Here is a 24,818-nt window from a genome sequence, read left to right on the forward strand (position 1 = left end):
ATATGCTCCTAATTTTATTGTATAATTATCCTATCTAATAAAAGAGAAACATGGTAATTAGCCGTACCTCCACTACCCTTCCCATTGGCTAATCAGGGTGATATGCAAATTAACTGACAGCCAAGATGGCGGCCAGCAGCCAGGCAGCTTGAAGCGAACATGAGGCTTGCTTGCTTCAGTGAGGGAGGACTCCAATGTTCCCCGCCTGCCGCTGCCAGCCTCTGAGCTTGCAGTTTGAAACATTGTTACAAATATAGAAGCTAAACAAAACCCCAGAAACCTGCTTTCAGCCGGCCAGGATCTCAGAGCTGGAGTTGAAACAGTATTTCGATTATAGAATCCAAACAAACCAGATACCTGCTTTCAGCAGCCGAGCCTCAGAGCTAAAGCTGGCCTGAAATAAAAAAGAAAAAGAATAAAAGGAGCGGTTGGGAGCTTCAGTCACCTGCCAGCCTGAAAACAGCCCTCAGCCCCTCACCCAGACTGGCCAGGCACCCCAGTGGGGACACCCACCCTGAAGGGCGTGTGACCAGCTGCAAACAGCCATCATCCCCTCATCCAGGCTGGCCAGGCACCCCAGTGGGGACCCCCACCCTGATCCAGGACACCCTTCAGGGCAAACCAGCCGGCCCCCACACGTGCACCAGGCCTCTATCCTATATAGTAAAAGGGTAATATGCCTCCCAGCACCGGGATCAGCGTGACAGGGGGCAGCGCCCAAACCCACTGATCGCCCTGTGGCTCTGTGTGTGACAGGGGGCGGGGCCACAACCTCCCTATCCGCCCTGCTCTGTTTGTGACAGGGGAAGGCGCCCCAACCCCCTGATCAGCCCTGCTCTGTGTGTGACAGGGTGCAGCGCCCCAACCCCCTGATCGCCTGCAGCTCTGTGTGTGACAGGGTGTAACCCCCCCCACCCCACCCCCCACAGGCCCTGCTCTGTGTGTGACGGGGTAGAGCCATAACCTCCCCATCGGCCCTGCCCTGAGTGTGACAGGGTGCGGCACCCCAACCCCCTGATCCGCCCTGCTCTGTGTGTGACAGAGGGAAGTGCCCCAACTCCTCTATCGGCCCTACTCTGTGAGTGACAGGGGGGAGCTCCCCAACCCCCTGATGGGCCCTGCTCTGTGCATGACAGGGTATGGAGTCCCAACCCCCCTGATGGGCCCTGCTCTGTGAGTGACAGGGGGCAGCGCCCCAACCCCCTGATTGGCCCTGCTCTGTGCGTGACAGGGGGTGGCACCCAACCTCCCCATTGACCCTGCCTTGAGTGTGACAGGGGGCGGTGCCCCAACCCCCCAATTGGCCCTATCCTGAGCGTGACTGAGGGTGGCATCGCAACCTCCCGATCTGCCCTGCTCTGTGCATGACAGGGGGTGGCGCCCCAACTCCCCAATCAGCCCTGCTCTGAGCCCGACCAGGGGCTGCGCCTAGGGATTGGGCCTGCCCTCTGTCACCTGGGAGCAGGCCTAAGCCAGCAGGTCATTATCTCCTGAAGGGTCCCAGACTGCGAGAGGGCACAGGCCGAACTGAGGGACCCTCCCTTCCCCCGAGTGCACAAATTTTTGTGCACCGGGCCTCTAGTTCTATATAATAAAGAGCTAATATGCTAATTAGACCGAACAGCAGAACGACCGTCCAGACAACCTTCTGGAAGACTGTCCGAATGACCTTCCAGACGAAGACGGGGCTGAGAGGGTTGAGGCAGTCAGGGCTGTAAGGCCAAGGCAGCCAGGGCTGTGAGGACTGTACCCCTTGCACGAATTTTGTGCTTCAGGTCTCTAGTATATAATAATATATTACATTGTTTGGCAAATGACTCATAAATGGTACAAAGCCCATATATTGTTCAATTAAATTCAGCAACATAGCATGCCATTAAAAATTTACCAGTCTAAAAATGTTGAATCTAGGCTTATAAACCATCAGCATCATCTAATTCTATTTGCTCCTTTTCTATCCTCTTCACTTTCTTGGAAGACATAGGGAAATAGAGAGGATGGGGATAGTGGATAATCACTAAAGTATCCAGAGAAACTCAGATGAGTGAAGAAAATCTAAAAGATTCCCTCTATGGACACAGTGGTGCATTTCAGCCATTTTCTCCATTACTTTCTGTTTCTCAGATAGCTATCTGAATATTAAGAGAAAATAGAACAAACTTGCTAATAATTCTTGGCTTCTAGAAGTGCACGTGTGTGTGTGTGTTAATGTTAAGGGAAAGTTTATATTTTAAACATATAAGTCAGATAGGTTAGGTTACTTCTCAGAAGATGGACACGTTTCAACACACATATATAGATAGCACCCCATGTATACTCCCAAATGCTGTGTTCTCCAGTGTTTTGAGAAATGATTGGTTGCTAGTGACTCCATATGTTGCTATGTTTTATTTTGGAACATGTTAAAATCTCACTTAGGTTTCATTAAGCCAATTTTTTCCTATTTTTTGAAAGGTCTGTTTTTTCCTTCCAAAGAATTTGTTTGAATATGTAGTTACCATATCCTTGTTAGCTATTACTAGGAAGAACATTTAAATGGAACTCCCTATTTTTCTTACATTAAATATATATATATATAATTTATATTTCATAGTCCTATAAATTTTTAGAAAAATGATTGACTAACCATGAAGGTTGTTGAAGTTATTATATAGTACCTAACTCAACCCAAATTTAGGGCATTGGCAATATAATAGGTTGCTAAGTATCAAAGGCTTTGTTCTTTTATTTTTTAGTTCCAGAAGCATCACTGTAAGAAAAAATGAAAATTAAAGCCTTCAGTTTAACTTGTTCTGTACTATTTTCTTAAGTGACATTTAGTTTTGTAGTTGGTTGTGAAAAACACAGCTAATGGTATAAATGAGTCTAGCTCTTTGTTCATATATTTTGAATTTGTGCACCGAAGTATCTGTATATGGAGTTGGCCCATTGGTATTCAACCCTTAAAAAGTTTCTCGTTTCCCACCTTCTGTTCTTTTTGGTGGTTTCAAAGAAAGTTTGAACATAAACTGTAGGTCAAGGGCCTCAAATATTGCTGTGCCAAAATTGCTTTTGAAAACATCTCCTTAATTTGCAATAGCTGCTCATATCATGCTATAGCTGTTATTGTCACCTCCTTGCCCTGCAACCAAAGGACTGTGGGTTTGGGTCAACCTGAGTGGTAGACACGTGTGCTATACTCATGTAACCTCTACTCTGACTTGTTCACTGTCCTTCCTGGGAAATTCCTTGGTCATCAGGTGGATAAATTCCTGGAGGAGGATGGGGACATGCCAAGGTGATCCTGAATTCTTTTTTAAATCTATTTTTATTGAGATATAATTGACATATAATATTGCATGAGTTAAAAGGATGCAATGTCGATTTGATACACTTATGTATTGCAATGTGATTATCACTCTATCATTGGCTAATATATCTGTCATGTGACATAATTATCATTTCTTTTATTTGTGCTGGGGACAATTAAGATCTAGTCTCTTAGTAGCTTAGAAGTTTAGAATATAGTACTGTTGTCTGTAGTCACTATGCTGTGCATTAGATCAGTGCTGGAATTCTAAGACAGACAAGCTTAGGTTCAAGTCAGGAACCTCTGTGGCATAACCATGCTTGAGAACTTCATAGAAACAATTCTAAAGTCATGCTGCTTCTTAAAGGGATGTTTAAAATGTAAATATATCACTGAAGACAGGACTTTCAGGTTAATGGATACTCAAAGATGGTAAGGGTATATAAGTGAGTTCTAGGTATACCTCGAGGTAGTGCCTACCTTGAGCTTTCCTCTTGTTTTTATTTTATTTTATTTTAATATATTTTTATTGATTTTAGAGAGGAAGAGAGAGGGATGGAGATAGAAACATCAATGATGAGAGAGAATCATTGATTGGCTGCCTCCTTCATGCCCCCCACTGGGGATCAAGCCTGCACCCTGGCATGTACCCTTGGCCGGAATCAAACCTGGAACCCTTCAGTCTGCAGGCTGACACTCTATCCATTGAGCCAAACCGGCGAGGGATCCTCTTGTTTTTAATGAGATACTTCACATTCTTCAGAATGTTGCCAAGAAAGTTTTTTCCTTAGAAATTAGAACTTTTAAATTATTTCTAGTGTCTTTCCTCCTTTAATTCGGATCCCCCCATGATCATTTTGTTAAATTTTCACCTTCCTCTCATCTTATTTCTAGTTCCTGTGAGTCAGATGGCTGCAATTGGTTGGCCTTTTCTTTTTTTAACCTCTTTACCAACCATAGAAGGAAATTTACAAACACCTAGTGACTGTGTGACATGCAGAGGCTTCTCCTAGAGCCATTCCTTGAATATCAATAGATGGGCTATCAGTAGAATGTGAGAGAGATGTTTAACTTTGAGGAAGTTTTCAATATGAACTATGTGACTGAACTTTATAGCCATCTGATTTCCAATTTAGTAATTACTGGACTAATTAGATGAGTTATTCTGCAGATGGCACTGACGTTTCTTGACATATGTGCCTTTGTCATTGATTGCAGATGATGCATGTAATGCTTGCTCTTCACGCTAGCATTTTATATAGATGGGATGCACAATAACTTTAAAAGTCCCTGCCAAAGTTTCTAATTTTGTTTAAACTCAGATGCAGCATCAAACCTTCTTTGGCTCATTCTGATAGAGCCATTGGCTTGCTGTGTTCAGTGCTACACATCAATGATAGAGCTGTGCTGACTACAGTTCTCAGAGCCTATTATATTTAAACTTTATTTTTAATTCTAAATATCTATATCTATCCTATCTAATAATAGACAAACATGGTAATTAACCATACCTCCAAAACACTTCCCATTGGCTAATCAGCAGGATATGCAAATTAACTGCCAACCAAGATGGCGGCCGGCAGCCAGGCAGCTGAAGCAAACAGGAGGCTTGCTTGCTCCAGTGATGGAGGAAGCCAAGGTTCCCCGCCTGCCGCTGCCAGCCTCTGAGCTTGCACTCTAAGCAACTATGTTGCAATTATAGAACCTAAACAAACCCCAGAAACCTGCTTTCAGCAGTCAGAGCTGGAGCGAACAGGACTGCAACAGTGTTACAATTATAGAACCCAAACAAAACCCAGATACCTGCTTTCAGCAGCCGAGGTCTCAGAGCTGGAGCTGAGCCTCAGAGCTAAAGCCGGCTCTCAGCTCCAGTGACAGCCATAGAAGGTAAATAAATCCCAGAATAAAAAAAGAAAGAAAAAAAGGAGAGGTTGGGAGCTTCAGTCACCTGCCAGCCTGAAAACGGTGTGTGACCAGCTGCAAACAACCATCATCCCCTCATCCAGGCTGGCCAGGCACCCCAGTGGGGACCCCCACCCTGATCCAGGACCCACCCGTGCACCAGGCCTCTATCCTATATAGTCAAAGGGTAATATGCCTCCCAGAACCGGGATCAGCAGAGCCACGAGGCCTCCTGAACCCAGGATAGGCAGAGCCATGAGGCCTCATGCCCTGGGATCAGCGGAGCCGCGAGGCCTCCCAGCACTGGGATCAGCAGAGCTGGGAGGCCTCCTGGCACCGGGATCAGCGGAGCCTCCCAGCACCAGGATCAGTGGAGCAGTGAGGCCTCACTGCCCTGGCGTTAAGTGGAGCTGCGAGGCCTCCCAGCACTGGGATCAGCGGAGCTGCGGGGCCTCCTGGCCCCTGGAGCAGCTTGACAGGGGGCAGCGCCCAAACCCCCTGATCTCCCTGCAGCTCTTTGTGTGACAGGGGGCGGGGCGACAACCTCTCTATCCGCCTTGCTCTGTTCATGACAGGGGAAGGCGCCCCAACCCCCTGTTTGGCCCTCCTCTGTGCCTGATAGGGGGGAGCTCCCCAACCCCCTGATAGGCCTTGCTCTGTGTGTGACAGGGTGTGGCACCCCAACCCCCCATGGGCCCTGCTCTGTGTGTGACGGGGTGGAGCCGCAACCTCCCCATCGGCCCTGCCCTGAGTGTGACAGGGGGGAGTGCCCTAACCCCCTGATTGGCCCTGCTCTGTGGGTGACAGGGGGTGGCGCCCCAACCCCCTGATCCGCCCTGCTCTGTGCATGACAGGGGGGAGCTCCCCAACTCCCTGATTGGCCCTGCTCTGTGTGTGACAGGGTACGGAACCCCAACCCCCCTGATGGGCCCTGCTCTGTGCGTGACAGGGGGCAGGGCCCCAACCCCCTGATCGGCACTGCTCTGTGCATGACGGGGGTGGCGCCGCAGCCTCCCCATCGACCCTGCCTTGAGTGTGACAGGGGGCGGTGCCCCAACCCCCCATCGGCCCTACCCTGAGCGTGACTGGAGGTGGCATCGCAACCTCCCGATCCGCCCTGCTCTGTGCATGACGGGACGGCGCCCCAACTCCCCAATCGGCCCGGCTCTGAGCCCGACCAGGGGCTGCACCTAGGGATTGGGCCTGCCCTCTGCCACCTGGGAGCAGGCCTAAGCCAGCAGGCCGTTATCTCCGGAGGAGTCCCAGACTGTGAGAGTGCACAAGTGGGGCTGAGGGACACCCCCCGTGCCAGTGCACAAATTTTTGTGCACTGGGCTTCTAGTATATACATAAAAGCCTAAGCGACTGGCTGACCAGCCGACTGTTCAACCATCCAACCGGTAGCTATGATGCACACTGACCACCAGGGGGCAGACGCTCAATGCAGGAATGGGAACCACAAGCATGGAAACATTGAACAGACTGATGAATCTCAGAGGGAAGGGGGTAAAGGGGAAGGCGGAAAGAGATTAACCTAAGGTCTTATATGCATACTAAAGGCCCGGTGCATGGATTCGTGCACCAGTGGGGTCCCTCAGCCTGGCCTGTGTCCTCTTGCAATCCGGGGCCCCTCAGGGGATGTTGGAGAGCCAGTTTTGGCCCGATCCCCACAGGCCAGGCCAAGGGACCCCACAGGTGCACGAATCCATGCACCAGGCCTGTCGTTGAATAATAAAATCACTTAGAGTATTTTAACATGAAGAGAATCAATTTCAAACCAAACCTAAGCAAACAATTATACATTATCTCATATTTTCTTTCAATCTTTATTAAAATTATATATTTGGAATTTAAACTTCTTTTTGAGATAAGATTCATATTCCATAAAATTCATACCCTTTTAAAGTATACAGTTCACTGGTTTTAGTATATTTGCAAAGTTTGCACAACCATTATCACTATCCAATTCCAGCATAATTTTATTATCAGAAAGAAAACTGATACCCATTGGCAGTTCTGTTATCAGAAAGAAAACTGATACCCATTGGCAGTTTTGTTATCAGAAAGAAAACGGATACCCATTGGCAGTTTTCAGTTTACTCTTCCGTTATCCCTCCCCCCAGCTCCTGGGAACGACAAAATATATTCTATTTCCATGGGTTTGCCTATTCTGGACATTTCATATAACTGGAATCATACAATATATGGGCTTCTTTCATTTAGCATAATGTGTTCAAGGCTCATCCATGTTATAGCATATATCAGTGCTTCATTTTTTTTTATTGCAGAATAATATATCGTTTGCATGTAACACATGCTGTTTATCAGTTTTTCAGTTTATGGACATTTGGGCTATTTCCACTTTCTGGCTATTAGAAATAATTCTGTTATGAACATTCATGCGCATGTTTTCATGTGAACATGTATGTTCCGTTCTCTTTGGTATATACCTAGAAGTGGAATTGCTGGGTTATGGTTGGAATTCTAAATCGCTTTGAAAGAGGATAGTTTGTGTAGAACCCTGGGTAAGCCATTCCTACAAGTCTGGGATCACTGCCAACTTCTTAGCCATTTCAGTGATACTCTACTCATGTAGAAAGTACACAAGCTGACCTACATTTCACAAAGCACTTGGCTAAGAGCCCCTGACGCATCCCTTCAAACTTCCCACTGAGTACTCCTGAACACATAGAAGAGGATGAAGTTGGAATTGGCAGATTCTGGGAGGAACATGAACTCTATAGAAATAACCAAACTTGCCTAACTAAGCTTTCTGTTTCAGCTAGATTTGTACTTATTCCTGTTTTTCTCCACTAACTTGAGAAGTCCAAGTGACTGGAAGAGCACAAAGCCTTAACAGTGGTTGTCTTCATCTTTTTCTCTATTTTGCAGATTTTATGTGAGGAGTCTCATGTTGCTTTATAATGGAAAAATAGACTTTATTCAAAAGTAAAAATCTAGTTTCATTAGTGAGTGGAATTATTAGGTGCAAATATTTCTGCTTATGAATGATATGAACCCTCTTTTTTTCTAAGACCTGATTTTATATAAATCATATCCAGTATGGTTGGTGTTACTGACCCACTTGAGGTATATCTTCTCTTTCCAGAAGTTTCCGTTGATAGGTACATTTTTTTTTGCCATGTTGTAACAGAGAAGAGTTTAACACTTATTCAGGCATGAAATATGTACTGAGTGCCTACCCTGTGCTAGCTGCTGAGAGTAACTGAGGCATAGTCTCTGTTCTTAGGGAGTTTAAAACTTATTTGAAAACTGTTGAAAAAAGCTGTCAAAGGCTCGGTGGGTGGGAACCTACAGTACAAGCATCCAGCCTGGTCAAGAGGAACAAGAAAGGTGTTCTGAGGAAGAATAGTATCAGAGTTAGCCAGAGGAGAGGTGAGCATTTGCCCTACAGAGTTGGACTAACCTATTTAAAAGCCTGGAGGTGAGCTCTGTTGGGGAACCAGAAATGGGCAAATACACTGACAACAGAGTTTGATGTTGGTGAGTGACAAGTGACAAAGGCTGGAATCAGTAGCTAGGTCCTGAAAGACCTTGTAAACCAAGTAAAGGCATTCAAATTTTGTCCTATGGGTAATGGAAAGCCATCGGAGGGTGTATTAGTTCCCCAAGGTTACCATGACAAATTACCACCAACTTGATGGCTTAAAACAACGAATTTATTCTCTCAGAGTTTTAGAGACCAGAAGTCCAAAACCAGGTGTCCGCAGGGTTGGTTCCTCTGGAATCTCTGAGGGAGAATCTGCTTCATGACTGTCTCCTAGATTCTGGTGGCTGCTGGCAACTCTTGGCATCCCTCAGCCATAGGCTTCATAACTCCAGTCTCTGCCCCATATTCACATCTCTTTCTCCTGTGGCTTTTTCTCCCCCCCCCCCCAGTCTCTTATAGTAATACTTATTGAAATTGGGGCCCACTCTAATCCAGGATGATCCCATCTTAAGATCCTACCCTGATTGCCTATGCAAAGAACTTGATTTCAAATAAGGTCACATTCTGAGATTCATGGTGGACATGTCTTTTGGGGAACCATGATTTAGTCCACTACGGAGGGTTTTAGGAGAGAGCAGTTGAACAAGTCAGGCTTGTATTTCAGAAGATCACTCTGGCTACTGTGTGGAGAAGGGACTTGAGGGGATAAGGCTGAGCCCATGGAGACCAGTGGGAGTCTGGGTAAAGGATGCTAGTGGCTTTGATGGTAAGGAAGTGGAGATGAATGTAGGAAATGCTCTGAAGGTGGTTGGTTTTGAAGGGGAAAAGAGAGAGGGTTATGGTTGAGGAGCACATAGTGGTCAGGAAGGGCTTTTAAAGGAAGGGAGATACTTGGTGCTTTTTTAATGCAGATGAGAAAGATGGTGTATCTCCAAGGGAAAGAAGTTGAAAATACAGAAGTGAGGGGCAAAAAAAAGCAGAGATAATTGTTTTGATGAAAAGGGCGGGGGGAGCGAGATGGGTCCAAAGCACAGAATGTGTAGAAAGCAGCACATGCATCCCATATTGGACTGCTCCTATATAGTGTGACAGGTCTGTAAAGATGATGATGGTGATGCTGAGGGAGGTGGTTATTCCTGTTTGAGAACTCTCTATGTGCCAGATTCCAGACTATTTTCCCTGTGTTACCTCATTTATTCTTGGATATAGCTATATTTATTATCTCCTTTCATTGCTTAGGAACCAGAAGCACAGAGAGGTTAAATAACTTGCCCAAGGCCACACAGATAATAAGTGGTAGAGTACAGTTTTCTTCCAGGCAGTGTGACTGCTGAACCCATACCAGTGAGCACCGCTGTCTGTGCTGCCCTGGAAGGGCGAGAGAATAATCGTTATGTGCACACTTTTTTTTTTTCATGGTATATGTTGGTTTTGGTAGCAGGCACTATTATTTTTACAGACCACAAAGCTATTATCTTATCTCTGATTTTTTGTTTCATTTGTTCTTTTATTGGCTTGCCACTAGATAGATTTAGTTTTCTTTATCTTTTCATGGAGTTAGGACTAGTTGGATTCATCCTTTTTCTATTTATCTGGATGGTAGGGCAAGGTGAATATTATTCTTTCATATTATTAATGTGCATATTAAATCTGCCCAAGGGTTAAAGCTGCTCTTAGGAGATTCATTTTCATAAGCTTTTACATATACCCAACTTCCTTGAATAACTCCTATTGACACTTGTTTTGTAATCACTTTCTCTATGCTACTTGATGTCTGGATTTCTTTAACTTTTTAAAAAATTGATTTTTGTAGAGAGGAAGGGATATATATACATACATATATATATATATATATATATATGTATATATGTATATATATATGTATATGTGTATATATATCCTATATAATAAAAGGGTAATATGCAAATTGACCCTAACAGCAGAGCAACTGGGAATCACTGGTCACTATGACACACACTGACCACCAGGGGGCAGATGCTCAATGCAGGAGCTGTCCCCTGGTGGTCAGTGCACTCCCACAGGGGGAGCTCTGCTCAGCCACAAGCCAGGCTGACGGCTGCCAGTACAGCGGTGGTGGTGGGAGCCTCTCCTGCCTCCTCAGCAGCGCTATGAATGTCCGACTGCAGCTAGGCCTGCTCCCTGCTGGCAAGTGGACATCCCCTGAGGGCTCCCGGGCTGCCAGAGGGATGCCTGACTGCCAGCTTAGGCCCAATCCCCTGGGGAGCGGGCCTAAGCCAGCAGGTGGTCATCCCCTGAGGGGTCCCAGACTGCGAGAGGGCACAGGCTGGGCTGAGGGACCCTCCTGAGTGCACAAATTTTTGTGCACTGGGCCTTTAGTGTGTGTGTGTGTGTGTGTGTGTGTGTATGTATATGTATATATATATATATAGAGATAGAGAGAGAGAGAGAGAGAGAGAGAGAGAGAGAGAGGGAGAGAGTGAGAGAGAGAGAGAGAGAGAGAGAGAGAGAAGAGAGAGAGAGAGAGAGAGAGAGAGAGAGAGAGATATCGATCCACTGCCTCCCTCACATGCTCCGACCGGGGAATCGAACCTGCAACCTGAGCATTTGCCCTGACAGGGGAATTGAGCCTGCCACTTTTTGGTTTACAGGACGATGCTCCAACCAAGTGAGCCATACTGGCCAGGGCGATGTCTGGTTTTCTTTACTGAATGTTGTCTAGGCTCAAATGTCATTTCCTTAGTGGAGTCTTTCTTCAGCCCCAAGCTAGCTCTGGTCTCCCTGTTATATATGTCACATAGCTGAATACAGTGGCTGAGAATCTAAGGCATATTGGATAACACTTAATCAGGGTTATTTAATGCTTAGGATTTTTTTTTAATAAGGAGAAAGAAGATGATGGAATTTCATATTTCAAAATTCTAAAATATTAGCAATCAAATATAATTCTAATTTCTATGGATGGCATGGATTAGAAATTTTCTTGTCACCATAGATAATCATCATAGTCATATTGCATAGTTGGATTTGCAAACATATATCCAGGAAATGACTTTTGTTCCAATCACTAATATTGATGGATGTATACATCTGAAAGTTTATCGTAAGTGATTATTTTTATTCTTTAAAATATATTTTTATTGATTTCAGAGAGGAAAGGTGAGGGAGAGAGAGATAGAAACATCAATGATGAGAGACTCACACCTCCTTTCCAACAGTGAGCCAGAAGGAGATGGAGGAAAACCATAGGAATGTTGAGTAGCTCACCCCATACCCTCAACAGAATCACTCACTGCATTTGTGCTCTGGAATTTACACTGTTATTGATAAATGAATTTCCTTTCTATGACTTATTTCTTTGTATTCCCTTTGTGTGTGTGTGTGTGTTTTCTTTTTAGATTAAAAAGTCCTTTAAATAAAAGGTTTAAAAAACACTATACACACACACACACACACATACTAGAGGCCCAGTGCACAAAATTTGTGCACGGGTAGGATCCCTAGCAGCTGCTGGCTGCTGGCTGGGATCTCCCTTTCCCCTCCCCTCCCATTAAAAAAAGAAAAAAAAAAGAGAAACATCAGTGATGAGAGAGAACCATTGATCGACTACCTCCTGCACGTCCCACACTGCGGATCGAGCCCGCCATCCAAGCGTGTGCCCTGACCAGGAATCGAATCTTGACCTCCTGGTTCATAGGTTGATACTCAACCACTGAGCCATGCCGGCTGGGTCCAAGTGATTATTTTTAAAGCTTAGGCAGCTTTTTTATTAAGAGACTGGCTTTTGTGACACTGGTCAACCATTTACAGCTCAGTACATTTGATGGATATCTCCTTTATAGTTTGCATGCTTGAAGTTGAATATTAGGCTGAGGACAGGCGTGACAAGAGGTGTATTCCAGGGAGAAGAAACCACATGTGCAAAGGTACGGAGGTCTGTCATCTGAGGAGCCATCCTCGCAGAATGTACCTGGCAGTGGTCCTTATCCTTCTTCCTGTATACAGTCCTGGGGATGCCAGCCAGTTAGGACTTGTAGAGTATTTGCCACACTCATTAGTAAACATAACAATTCTGAGTGAATCTGATCATGTGTTAGAACTAAAAGCTGGAGCACTTCATTGTGATGATATTTTTTCCTTTGTGTTCTCTTGCCAGTTCCTCTTGAAGCCATTGGCTTCTTGTCTGCAGTTGGGATCTTTATCATGCTTCTGGCCGTCCTGTTCCTCTTCATCAACAAGAAGCTGTGTTTTGAAAAGATAGTTCTTCCATGCTTGGAGCAACAAGGGAAAAGAAAGCACTCTAAAGACCAGACTGGGATCCACGAAGGGCTGGGTAAGCAACACGCTTCACATTCTCCTGACCCTGGCAACTGGCTGTGGTTTGGGTCAGGGGAGGAGGGTCGCCATTTCCAGGATGAGCCCCATTAAGAAATTGCACATGAGCCATTTGGCCGCCACTGTGGTGGACATGATAAATGGATGTTACTAAAGGATACATTAACTTTATGAAAGTAATGCTCTCCTTCGAGCCTGAAGAGCAGATGGGAAAAACCTGACCACCACTTCCTGTCTTCTTAGCTTTTTAGATGTCTGTGTTGAGTTTCCCTCTAACTGAAGCTTGAAGGAAAAAATGTTTTTTGATTGACAAGAGCCTTGATGTGTTTTGGTCTCATTTGGTTGGAACAGAGTTGACATTTCACTCCAGTTCGCTATTTCTGAGACTTTTGGTGCTCAGGACCGCTCCTCACTTCAAAGGGAGGTTTCTACTCATTAAGTTCACTGAATCTACTGCATCATTTACTAGCAGCCTTCAGTTTGATGGGAGAGAATAACATAGTTAAAGAAATAATTGGCTTCCTACTCTTAAAGGACATGTTCTATTTTCAATTGCTGAAGTGTAGAACTTTGTGATATAGGGTGTTATCACAGAGTCATGGTTATCAGCACATGCACGCTGGACATTCAAAGATAGTGCTGTTATCTTATAGGTAACAATTTTCTTTTTATATCAGTCTGATTCTTATAGGGTATGGGGCATGATGTAACTGGTGGAGGAATAATATTGATATATATAATTTTTCTTCTTATATATATATATGTTTTTTGTTTGTTTTGTTTTTTTAATCCTCACCCAAGGATATTTTCCCATTGATTTCTAGAGATAGTGGAAGGGAGAGGAGAGACAGAGAGGGAGAAACATTGATGTAAGAAAGACACATTGATTGGTTGCCTCTTGCACGTGCCCCTACAAGGGCCTGGGATTGAGCTTGCAAACGAGGTACATTATATTTTTGATCAGGGGATTTTTGATCAAAAATCTTGAGGAGAACACCCATTACAGTCATCTCACTTCCTGGATATGTTCTAAGTAAACCTGGACCAAGGAGAATATTTGGTTTATGGATATGGCAGCTTTTGTAGCTATGGATACTTCAGCTTCTTGCTTTGTTATAAGAAAAGACATAATTTAGGCATAAATGTGTATTCATTATCTATTGCTTCATAACAAATTACTCCCAAACCTGAAAGCTTAAAAAAATTCCTTATCTCTCAGTTTCTGAAGTTCAGGGATTGGGGATCACCTTAGTTCGGTGGTTCTAAATTGATATTTTTCATGAGGCTGCAGTTGAAATTTCTCCTGCAGTCATCTGGAGGCTCAACTGGGACTGGTGGACTCACTTCCAGGATGGCAGGAAGCTCCAGTTCCTGCTCACGTGGACTGCTCCACAGGGCTGCTGGGATGTAGTTATGACATGCAGCTGGCTTCCCCCACAGTGAGCCCTGCAAGAGAGGAGAGCAAGGAAGAAGCCACAGTTCCTTTTATGAGCTGGTCTGGGAAGTCAGACACTGTCACTCCTACCACATTCTATTCATTCACTAAGTACAGCCTACACTCAGGGGAAGGGGAATTAGGCTCCACTTTTGAAAGGAAGAGTATCAAAGAGCATGTGGACATATTAAAAAATTGCCATAGGGGACAATTATGGGAGGGGTGTAAGTTGCAGATCTGGTCATCGGTTTGGCATTGCTGCTGCTGCAGTGGCCTTATGTTTTGAACTTTACCTGGGACGTCTGACTCATCTTCTGAAAATAGACTGGAATACTTTAAATAGAGTCTGTCATGTGAAAATGGGACTTGCAAACGGTTTAGCCACTACTGTCCCATCTGGACAGGAGGATGAATAGACTTCTTTTTGGTCATGAGGTGGCATGGAGATAGGATTCTAGTGATTCTACTTTTCTTCCTGCAGCAGCTCCCTGTCACTGGTTGTGGTTCCTTGGAAAATTATGGAACCTTTCCAAACTTCAGTTTTCTTATCTGCCTATTGGGATTATTAATATAGCCCTTTTAGAGTTGATATAGATAAATGAACCAATTTTGTATAGATACCAGCATGATGCTATGGTGAAAGTCCTAATAGAGCTTTACCCATAGCTGTGCAGCATTAACAAAATACCAGTCACAGTAATGGCTTCTAGGAATGACGTCACATGAAACACTATTTAAATTGGGAGGTTAAAGTTGGTGATGTTTTCTCCTTTGCAAGCTATTATGGCTACAGAAAACTAAGGTTAGAGCTATTTAAGACATTTGCCTTTTGTCTTGTTTGGCATATTATAGTATTTTTAAAGACAATTAATGAATTATACTTGCAAATAAATTGAGGGTTGAAGGTAATGTTGAAACAATAACAATAAAGAACAACTCAGAAGCTGTTAGCTCAGGAAACACTGAAAAATCCATGTCTGAAAACTCAGAGTAGGGCCATAAAGGAGGCTTTAAAAAGAGTTTAACCAGGAGAATCTCCAGATTATAAGAAGCAAACACCTTCATTATGATTGACATTTCTCCTCTTAAAAGTTTAATTATCATTCATCAAAAGTCTTTGAAAAACATGCTTCTAACTTTTGATATTTGCCTTCATCCTCAGAGCACTTATTTCTCATATGATGTTCTTAACATATTTTGAGAAATGTTAAGAAGGAAGGAAGGCAGCCTGATGTCGTGGAGGGGAGTGTAGTGCCGACAGCCAGGGCTTAGCTCTGCCACTAATTGGCCATGATATTTAGGGTTTTAAGTCCTCATTTGCAAATCGATGAGTCTGTCTAGGCTTCTCCCAATTCCCATTATGCAATCTTACTTGATTCTTAGGGTTACTATAGAAATTTCTTCTCCAGGTTTCAGTTTATAAATGAAAGAGGCCTAATAAAAATAATTTAAAAATCTTAGATTGAACCATATAAAATTGCCATTTTTATAGATAAAACCTGGCTGACTATCAGAAACCTAATCATTATAATCTTACTAGAGGAGGCCTGGTGCACAAAATTTGTGCACTGGAGGTGGTGGTTCCTCAGCCTGGCATGCGCCCTCTCACAGCCTGGGAGCCCTGGGGGATGTCTGACTGATGGCAGTTGGACATCCTTAGCGCTGCCTTGGAGGTGGGAGTGGTTCCTGCCACCGCCACTGTACTCACCAGCCGTGAGCCCGGCTTCTGGCATTTGCCCTGACCAGCGACCTCCTGGTGTATGGGAGGATTCTCCATCTAACGGAACCACACTGGCTGAGCTCAGATGAATTTTATTTTGGAATAAAAAATATTTTGGAATAAAAAAAGGCTTAATATTATGCTCCTTTTTTTCCCTCCTAATAGGATGACTAAAACCTATAAGTGCCACTGAAATGCTATTTATACAATTTTCAAACTTTTGGATTGCGCAGTAGTTTGTTTTAGATTTGTAGACTGAGTAGTCTTTAGAAAGTTGAAATCTTCTACCCCCTACCTCTTCCCTACTTTGTATTTTTTTGTCGTGAAATAGTAGTGACCCTTCCTGAATGGCTCATATGAAAAACAAGATCCAACTTGAGGGGTGGTACCTAGGGTGGAGACACATTTGTTAACACTCTATGTTGAAAAGCATTTGCTCTTCTGATTTTAATGCTTAATTTGCATAGAAAACACATTTGTCTAACTATATATATTATATTAGGTTGAATTCTATGAAATCACTGTTTTTATAGGTTAGAAGTTTCATATGGTTCAACCTATTACATGAGATGAAAACTGAGAATTGAAGAACTGTAAAAAGTTGTTTGAGTAACAGGACAAGCCTTGATATATCTCATTGTGCTGTCGTTACTTGTTCTGATGACTTGCTTAAGATATAAATAATTGAGAATACTTTCAGTGGGGCCTATCCAAGTATGACTAATTGAACCTAGTTTGATGAGTACAAATTTCAAAGAACTCAGTGGGAAGTTACTGGTTTGAGAATATTTATTCATCCACTCAATATTATTAATTGAGAATCTGTGTTATGCTACATAGTGTATGAAATGCTGGAAATATGGATGAAGACAAACAAAAACAAAACTGAAAGAAAAGAGGCAAGTGAAGTAGTTCTAGGTTGCTATAAATGCTACGAGGACCTAAATTAAAGTCTAATGGACAGAATGGGGAGATTTACCTTGGAGAAGTTTGAGCACATTTTGCTCATTGCTGGCAATATAGAGAGAGATACACATACACATATATTATATTGGTTCTGTTTCTCTTAGAGAACAGTTACTAATACAGTTTCCAATGGCCACTATAAGCATTTTAGTTATCCTACCATGTATATATGGAGAGAGAGAGAGACATAGAGGGGGGTGGAGGGAAAGAGGGAAAGAAGAGGATTATTTTATGATATTAGTTTACTAGACGCCCATTGCACAAAGATTCGCGCAATAGGCCTTCCTTCCCCTGGCTGCTGGCACCGGATTTTCTCCGGCACCTGGGACCCAGGCTATTGGTCTGGCCGCAGCAGAGAAGCCAAGCCTCTTCAGTCTTCAGTCTTCAGTTCTTACTCTGGCCGGAGCCTTCAGTCTTCGCTCCATGCTTATGTATGCAAATTAACCTCCATCTTTATTGGGTTAATTTGCATAGTCGCTCTGATTAGCTGGTGGGCGTAGTGGAGTGACACCAATTTGCATGTTTCTCTTTTATTAGTGTAGACTAGAGGCCTGGTGCACAAAAATTTGTGCACTGGCGGGGAGGGGGTGGTGTCCCTCAGCCCCACTTGTGCCCGCTCACAGCCTGGGACCCCTCGGGAGATAACGACCTGCTGGCTTAGGCCTGCTCCCGGGTGGCAGAGGGCAGGCCCAATCCCTAGGTGCAGCCCCTGGTTGGGCTCAGAGCAGGGCCTATTGGGGAGTTGGGGCGCTGCCCCCTGTCATGCACAGAGCAGGGCAGATCGGGAGGTTGTGATGCCACCCCCTGTCACACACAGAGCAGGGCCGATCAGGGGCTTGGGGAGCTCCCCCCTGTCACGCACAGAGTAGGGCCGATCAGGGGGTTGGGGCACCACCCCCTGTCATCCACAGAGCAGGGCCGATCAGGGGGTTGGGGCACTCCCCCGTGTCACACTCAGGGCAGGGCCGATGGGGAGGTTGCGGCTCCACCCTGTCACCCACAGAGCAGGGCCGATCAGGGGGTTGGGGCGCCCTTCCCCTGTCACAAACAGAGCAGGGCAGATAGGGAGGTTGTGGCCCTGCCCCCTGTCACACACAGAGCCGCAGGGCGATCAGGGGCTTTGGGCACTGCCCTCTGTCACACTACTCCAGGGGCCAGGAGGCCTCGCTGCTCCACTGATCCCAGTGCTGGGAGGCCTTGCGGCTCCGCTTGACACCGGGGCAGTGAGGCCTCTCTGCTCAGCTGATCCCAGTGCTGGGAGGCCTCGCGGCTCCGCTTGACATAGGGGCAGTGAGGCCTCGCTGCTCTGCTGATCCCGGTGTTAGGAGGCCTTGCTGCTCCACTGATCCCGGTGCTGGGAGGCCTCGTGGCTCTGCTGATCCCAGTGCCAGGAGGCCTCGCGGTTCCGCTGATCCCGGGTTTGGGAGGCCTTGCAGCTCCACTGATCCCGCTGCTGGGAGGCATATTACCCTTTTACTATATAGGATAGAGGCCTGGTGCATGGGTGGGGGCCTTCTGGTTTGCCGTGAAGGGTGTCCTGGATCAGGGTGGGGGTCCCGCTTGGGTGCCTGGCCAGCCTGGATGAGGGGATCATGGCTGTTTGCATCTGGTCACACCCACTTCAGGGTGGGGGTCCCCACTGGGGTGCCTGGCCAGTCTGGGTGAGGGGCTGAGGGCCGTTTTCAGGCTGGCGGGTGACTGAAGCTCCCAACCTCTCCTTTTTTTTCTTTTTCTTTTTTATTCTGGGGTTTATTTACCTTCTATGACTGTCACTAGAGCTGAGAGCCAGCTTTAGCTCTGAGGCTTCTATAATTGAAACACTGTTGCAACTCCAGCTCAGCTGGCTGGCTGAAAGCATGGGCTTTGTTTAGCTTCTATAATTGCAACATAGTTGCTTAGAGTGCAAGCTCAGAGCCCAGCAGCGGCAGGCGGGGAACCTTGGCTTCCTCCTTCACTGGCGCAAGCAAGCCTCCTGTTCGCTTCAGCTGCCTGGCTGCAGGCCGCCATCTTGGTTGGCAGTTAATTTGCATATTGCTCTGATTAGCCAATGGGAAGCGTGTCAGAGGTATGGTTAATTACCATGTTTGTCTATTATTAGATAGGATATGATTATGGAGGCTGCCAAGTCCAAAATCTACAGGGTAGGTCAATAGGCTAGGGACCACGGAAAAGCTAATGTTTCAGTTTAAGTCTGAAGGTCATTTGCCGACAGAAGTTCATCTTGCTCAGTGTAGGCCAGTCTTTGTTCTATTAGTCTTCAACTGATTGGATAAGGCCCACCCACATAATGGAGGGCAATCTGCTTTTCACAGAGTATACACCATTTTAACACATTGTTTGCGGGTAGTTTTTATCGCGCGCTAACAGGTGGCTCAGGCCATTTTTGCTAATTTTTTGCGCAAATGGCAATGTTCAGTAAAATTACGATAACTTTATTTATTTATTTATTTTTGTGTGTGTGTTTTTTTTTAATTTAATTTTATTTTTTTATTATTAGTTAAGGTATTACAAATGTGTCCTCATCCCCCCCATTAACCCCCAACCTCCCCCCCACACACAAACTCATGCTCCCATCTCCCCGTTGTCCATGTCCATTGGTTTGGCTTATATACATGTATACAAGTCCTTCGGTTGATCTCTTCCCCTTACCCCCGCCCTCCCCTACTTTCCTTCTGGGGATTGATAGCCTGATTGCTGTTTCTCAGTCTTTGGGTCTGTCCCTTTTCATCAGTCTATGTTGTTCTCTATAATCCACAAATGAGTGAGATCATGTGGTATTTATCTTTCTCTGACTGGCTTATTTCACTTAGCATAATGCTCTCCAGTTCCATCCATGCTGTTGCAAAAGGCAAGAGTTCCTTTTTTTTTTACCGCAGCATAGTATTCCATTGTGTATATGTACCACAGTTTTCTAATCCACTCATCTGCTGATGGGCACTTAGGCTGTTTCCAAATCTTAGCTATGGTGAATTGTGCTGCTATGAACATAGGGGTGCATATATCCTTTCTGATTGGCGTTTCTGGTTTCTTGGGATATATTCCTAGTAGTGGGATCACTGGGTCAAATGGGAGTTCCATTTTTAGTCTTCTGAGGTAGCTCCATACTGTTCTCCACAGTGGCTGCACCAGTCTGCATTCCCACCAGCAGTGCAGAAGGGTTCCTTTTTCTCCACATCCTCTCCAACACTTGTTGTTTGTTGATTTGTTGATGATAGCCATTCTGACAGGTGTGAGATGATAACGCACTGTCGTTTTGATTTGCATCTCTCGTATAATTAGTGACTTTGAGCAGGTTTTCATATGTCTTTCGGCCTTCTGTATGTCCTCTTTCGAAAAGTGTCTATCTAGGTCCGTTGCCCATATTTTTATTGGATTGTTTATCTTCCTTTTGTTAAGTTTCATGAGATCCCTGTAAATGTTGGAAATTTAACCCTTATCGGTGGTATCATTGGCAAATATGTTCTCCCATGTAGTGGGTCTTCTTGTTGTTTTGTTGATGGTTTCCTTTGCTGTGCAAAAGCTTTTTATTTTGATGTAGTCCCATTTGTTTATTTTCTCTTTAGTTTCCATTGCCCTAGGAGCATTATCAGAGAAGAAATTTCTTCGGCATACGTTTGCGATTTCGCTGCCTGTGGATTCCTCTAGTATTTTTATGGTTTCCCGTCTTACGTTTAAGTCTATTATCCATTTTGAGTTTATTTTTGTGTATGGTGTGAGTTGGTGATCTAGTTTCATCCTTTTGCATGTATCTGTCCAATTTTCCCAACACCATTTATTGAAAAGACTGTCTTGACTCCATTGTATGCTCTTGCCTCCTTTGTCGAATATTAATTGGGCATAGTGGTTTGGGTTGATTTCTGAGGTCTCTGTTCTATTCCATTGATCTATATGTCTGTTCTTGTGCCAGTACCAAGCTGTTTTAAGAACAGTGGCTTTGTAATACAGTTTGATATCTGGTATTGATATCCCACCTACTTTGTTCTTTCTCAGGATTGCTGCAGCTATTCGGGGTCTTTTTTTATTCCAGATAAATTTTTGGAACGTTCGTTCTAGATTTGTGAAATATGCCGTTGGTAATTTAATGGGGATTGCATTGAATCTATAAATTGCTTTGGGTAGTATGGACATTTTGATGATGTTGATTCTACCAATCCATGAACACGGTATATTCTTCCATCTGTTTATGTCTTCCTCTATCTCTTTTTTCAGTGTCCTGTAGTTTTCAGCATATAAGTCTTTTACCTCCTTAGTTAAGTTTATTCCTAGGTATTTTAATTTTTTTGGTGCAATGGTAAATGGGATTGCTTCTGTAGTTTCACTTTCTGTAAGTTCACTATTGGTGTAAAGAAATGCCATGGATTTCTTAGCATTAATTTTGTATCCTGCTACATTGCCGAATTCATTTATTAAGTCTAATAATTTTTTGATGGAGTCTTTAGGGTTCTGTATGTACAGTATCATGTCATCTGCAAATAAGGACAGTTTTACTTCTTCTTTTCCAATCTGGATGCCTTTTATTTCTTCTTCGTGTCTGATCGCAATGGCTAGTACTTCCAGTACTATGTTGAACAGGAGTGGTGAGAGGGGGCATCCCTGTCTTGTTCCTGTTTTTAGGGGGAATGGTTTTAGTTTTTGCCCATTGATTATGATGTTGGCTGTGGGTTTGTCATATATGGCTTTTATTATGTTGAGGTATGATCCCTCAATTCCTATCTTGCTGAGAGTTTTTATCAAGAAAGGGTGTTGGATTTTGTCAAATGCTTTTTCCGCATCAATTGATATGACTATGTGGTTTTTCTCTCTCAATTTGTTTATGTGATGTATCACATTTATTGATTTGCGGATTTGGTACCATCCTTGCATCCCTGGGATAAATCCTACTTGGTCATGGTGTATGATCTTTTTGATGTACTGCTGGATCCGATTTGCTAGGATTTTGTTGAGGATTTTGGCATCTATGTTCATGAGGGATATTGGCCTATAATTCTCTTTCATTGTATCGTCTTTATCTGGTTTTGGGATTAGGGTGATGTTGGCTTCATAGAATGAGCTGGGAAGTGCTCCTTCCTCTTGGATCTTTTGACATAGTCTGAGGAGGATAGGTTTTAGGTCTTCCTTGAATGTTTGGTAAAACTCCCCTGTGAAGCCATCTGGCCCTGGGCTTTTGTTTGCTGGAAGCTTTTTGATTACTGCTTCGATTTCCTCCATAGTTATTGGCCTATTGAGATTTTTAGATTCTTCCTGGTTAAGTTTTGGAAGGTTGTATTTATCTAGGAATATGTCCATTTCCTCCAGGTTGTCTAGTGTGTTGGAGTAGAGTTGTTCATAGTATTTTCTAACAATCCTTTGTATTTCTATGGGTTCTGTTGTTATTTCTCCTCTTTCATTTCTGATTTTGTTTATTTGGGTCCTCTCTCTTTGTTTCTTGGTGAGCCTGGCTAGAGGTGTATCAATCTTGTTTATCCTTTCAAAGAACCAGCTCTTGGTTTTGTTGATCTTTTGTATTGTTTTTTTGGTCTCTATGTCGTTTATCTCCGCTCTGATCTTTGTTATTTCCTTCCTTCTGCTTACAGTGGGCTTTTTTTGTTGCTCTCTTTCTAATTCTTCGAGTTGTAGAGTTAGGTCATTTATTCTCATTGTTTCTTGTTTCTTGCAGTAGGCTTGTAGAGCTATGAACTTCCCTCTCAAGACTGCTTTTGCTGTGTCCCATAGGTTTTGGATTGTTGTGTTTTCATTGTCATTTGTTGCCATGATGTTTTTTATTTCTTCTTTGATCTCACTGGTGACCCAGTCGTTGTTTAATAGCATGCTATTTAGTCTCCATGTGTTTGATTTTTTTGGATTGTTTTTGTTGTAGTTGATTTCCAGTTTTATGCCTTTGTGGTCTGAGAAGATACTTGATATGATTTCAATTTTCTTGAATTTGAAGAGACTTTGTCTGTGACCCAATATATGGTCTATCTTTGAAGATGACAAATGTGCACCCGAGGAGAATGTATATTCTGTGGCTTTGGGGTGAAATGTTCTGAAGATGTCAATTAATTCCATCTGATCTAGTGAGTCATTTAGGATTGATGTTTCTTTGCTGAGTTTCTGTTTAGAGGATTTGTCCAGTGGAGATAATGGGGTGTTAAGATCCCCTACTATGATTGTATTGCTGTCAATCTCTCCCTTGATCTTCTCCAGAAGATTTCTTACGTATTTGGGTGCTCCTATATTGGGTGCATATATATTTACCAGAGTTATTTCTTCTTGTTCGACTGCTCCCTTTAGTATTATGAAGTGGCCTTCTTGATCTCTTTTTATGTCCTTCACTTTGAGATCTAATTTGTCAGATATAAGTATTGCTACCCCGGCTTTTTTTTCACTTCCATTGGCCTGAAAAACCTTTTTCCATCCCTTCACCATCAGTTTGTGTGCGTCTTTTTTTGTGAGGTGGGTTTCCTGTAGACAGCAGATATATGGGTCATGTTTTCTTATCCACTCATTTACCCTATGCCTTTTGACTGGGGAATTTAATCCATTTACATTTAAAGTTATTATTGATAGAAACTTGTTAGTCGCCATTTTTGTTCTTTACCGCTGCGTTCCTTCTTTGTTTCCTGTTTTTTCTATTTACAGCAGACCCTTTAGCATTTCTTGCATTGCTGGTTTGGTTGTAATAAACTCCCGTAGACCGTTTTTGTCTGTGAAGCTCCTGATTTGACCCTCAATTTTGATTGATAGCCTCGCTGGGTATAGTATTCTTGGATTCAGACCCTTCCTTTGCATGACTTTGTATATTTCATTCCATTCCCTTCTTGCCTGATGTGTTTCTGTTGAGAAATCGGTCGCTAGTCTGATGGGGGATCCTTTGTAGGTAACTTTCTCTCTCTCTCTGGCTGCTTTTAAGATTCTTGCTTTGTCGTTGGTGTTTGCCAATTTAATTATTATGTGCCTTGGTGTCGGTCTTTTCGGGTTCATTTTGTTTGGGACTCTGTGAGCTTCTTGGATTTGTGTGAGTTTTTTCCTCCCTATATCAGGGAAATTTTCTGTTACTATTTTTTCCAAACAGGTTTTCTATTCCTTGCTCAGTTTCCTCTCCTTCTGGCACCCCTATTATTCGGATGTTGTTTCGTTTAGCATTGTCCCATAGTTCTCTTAGGCTCTCCTCCTGCTTTTTAATTTTTTTTTCTAGAAGCTGTTCTGTTTGGGTATTTTTTTCTACCTTGTCTTCTAGCTCACTGATGCGGTCCTCTGCTTCTTCTAGTCTACTGTTGATGCTTTCTATTGAGTTCTTTATGGCAGTGATGTCGTTTTTCATTTCTTCTTGGTTTCTCTTCATTTCCTCTTGGTTCTTCTTCATTTCCTCTTGGTTCCTACACATATTGTTGAATTGGTCTTCCATTCTTTTCATCCACCTTATGGCCATTACTCTGAATTCTTTCTCTGACAGGTTGCTTGCCTCCATTGCCTCCATTTCATTTACTTCCTTTTCTGATGATGCCTGTTTTTCTTTCATATTTGGGTTGGTTCTTTGTTTCACCATGATTTCTCTTCTCAAGGTGTTTGGTTATGTAATTCTCTCTCTGCTGCGCTGATTCAAAGGCACAAAATACAACACAACAAGGCACAACGTACAAGGCAACAAACTAAATGCATTCACGATATTAATAACCCCAAATAAAGGTGACCCCCCCCAAGCGAAGAGAATTAGGGGATAAAGAAGAAAAAGAGAAAAATATTAAAGAGAAAAATAAAA

The 24,818-nt window shown here is 43.7% G+C and overlaps 1 protein-coding gene across 1 annotated transcript in view; it reads left to right on the forward strand.

Moving 5' to 3' along the window:
- Positions 1 to 24,818, forward strand: part of SYT16 (synaptotagmin 16) — a 237,860-nt gene that overhangs the window by 103,595 nt on the left and 109,447 nt on the right. The window contains exon 2 of the mRNA XM_036309320.1: positions 12,778 to 12,954. Within this exon, the coding sequence (XP_036165213.1) occupies positions 12,778 to 12,954 (177 nt within the window). The remainder of the gene's footprint in view (positions 1 to 12,777; positions 12,955 to 24,818) is intronic.

This window comes from Myotis myotis, unplaced genomic scaffold, assembly GCF_014108235.1.
Source record: "Myotis myotis isolate mMyoMyo1 unplaced genomic scaffold, mMyoMyo1.p scaffold_m19_p_1, whole genome shotgun sequence".
In the NCBI taxonomy this organism is placed as follows: Eukaryota; Metazoa; Chordata; class Mammalia; order Chiroptera; family Vespertilionidae; genus Myotis; species Myotis myotis.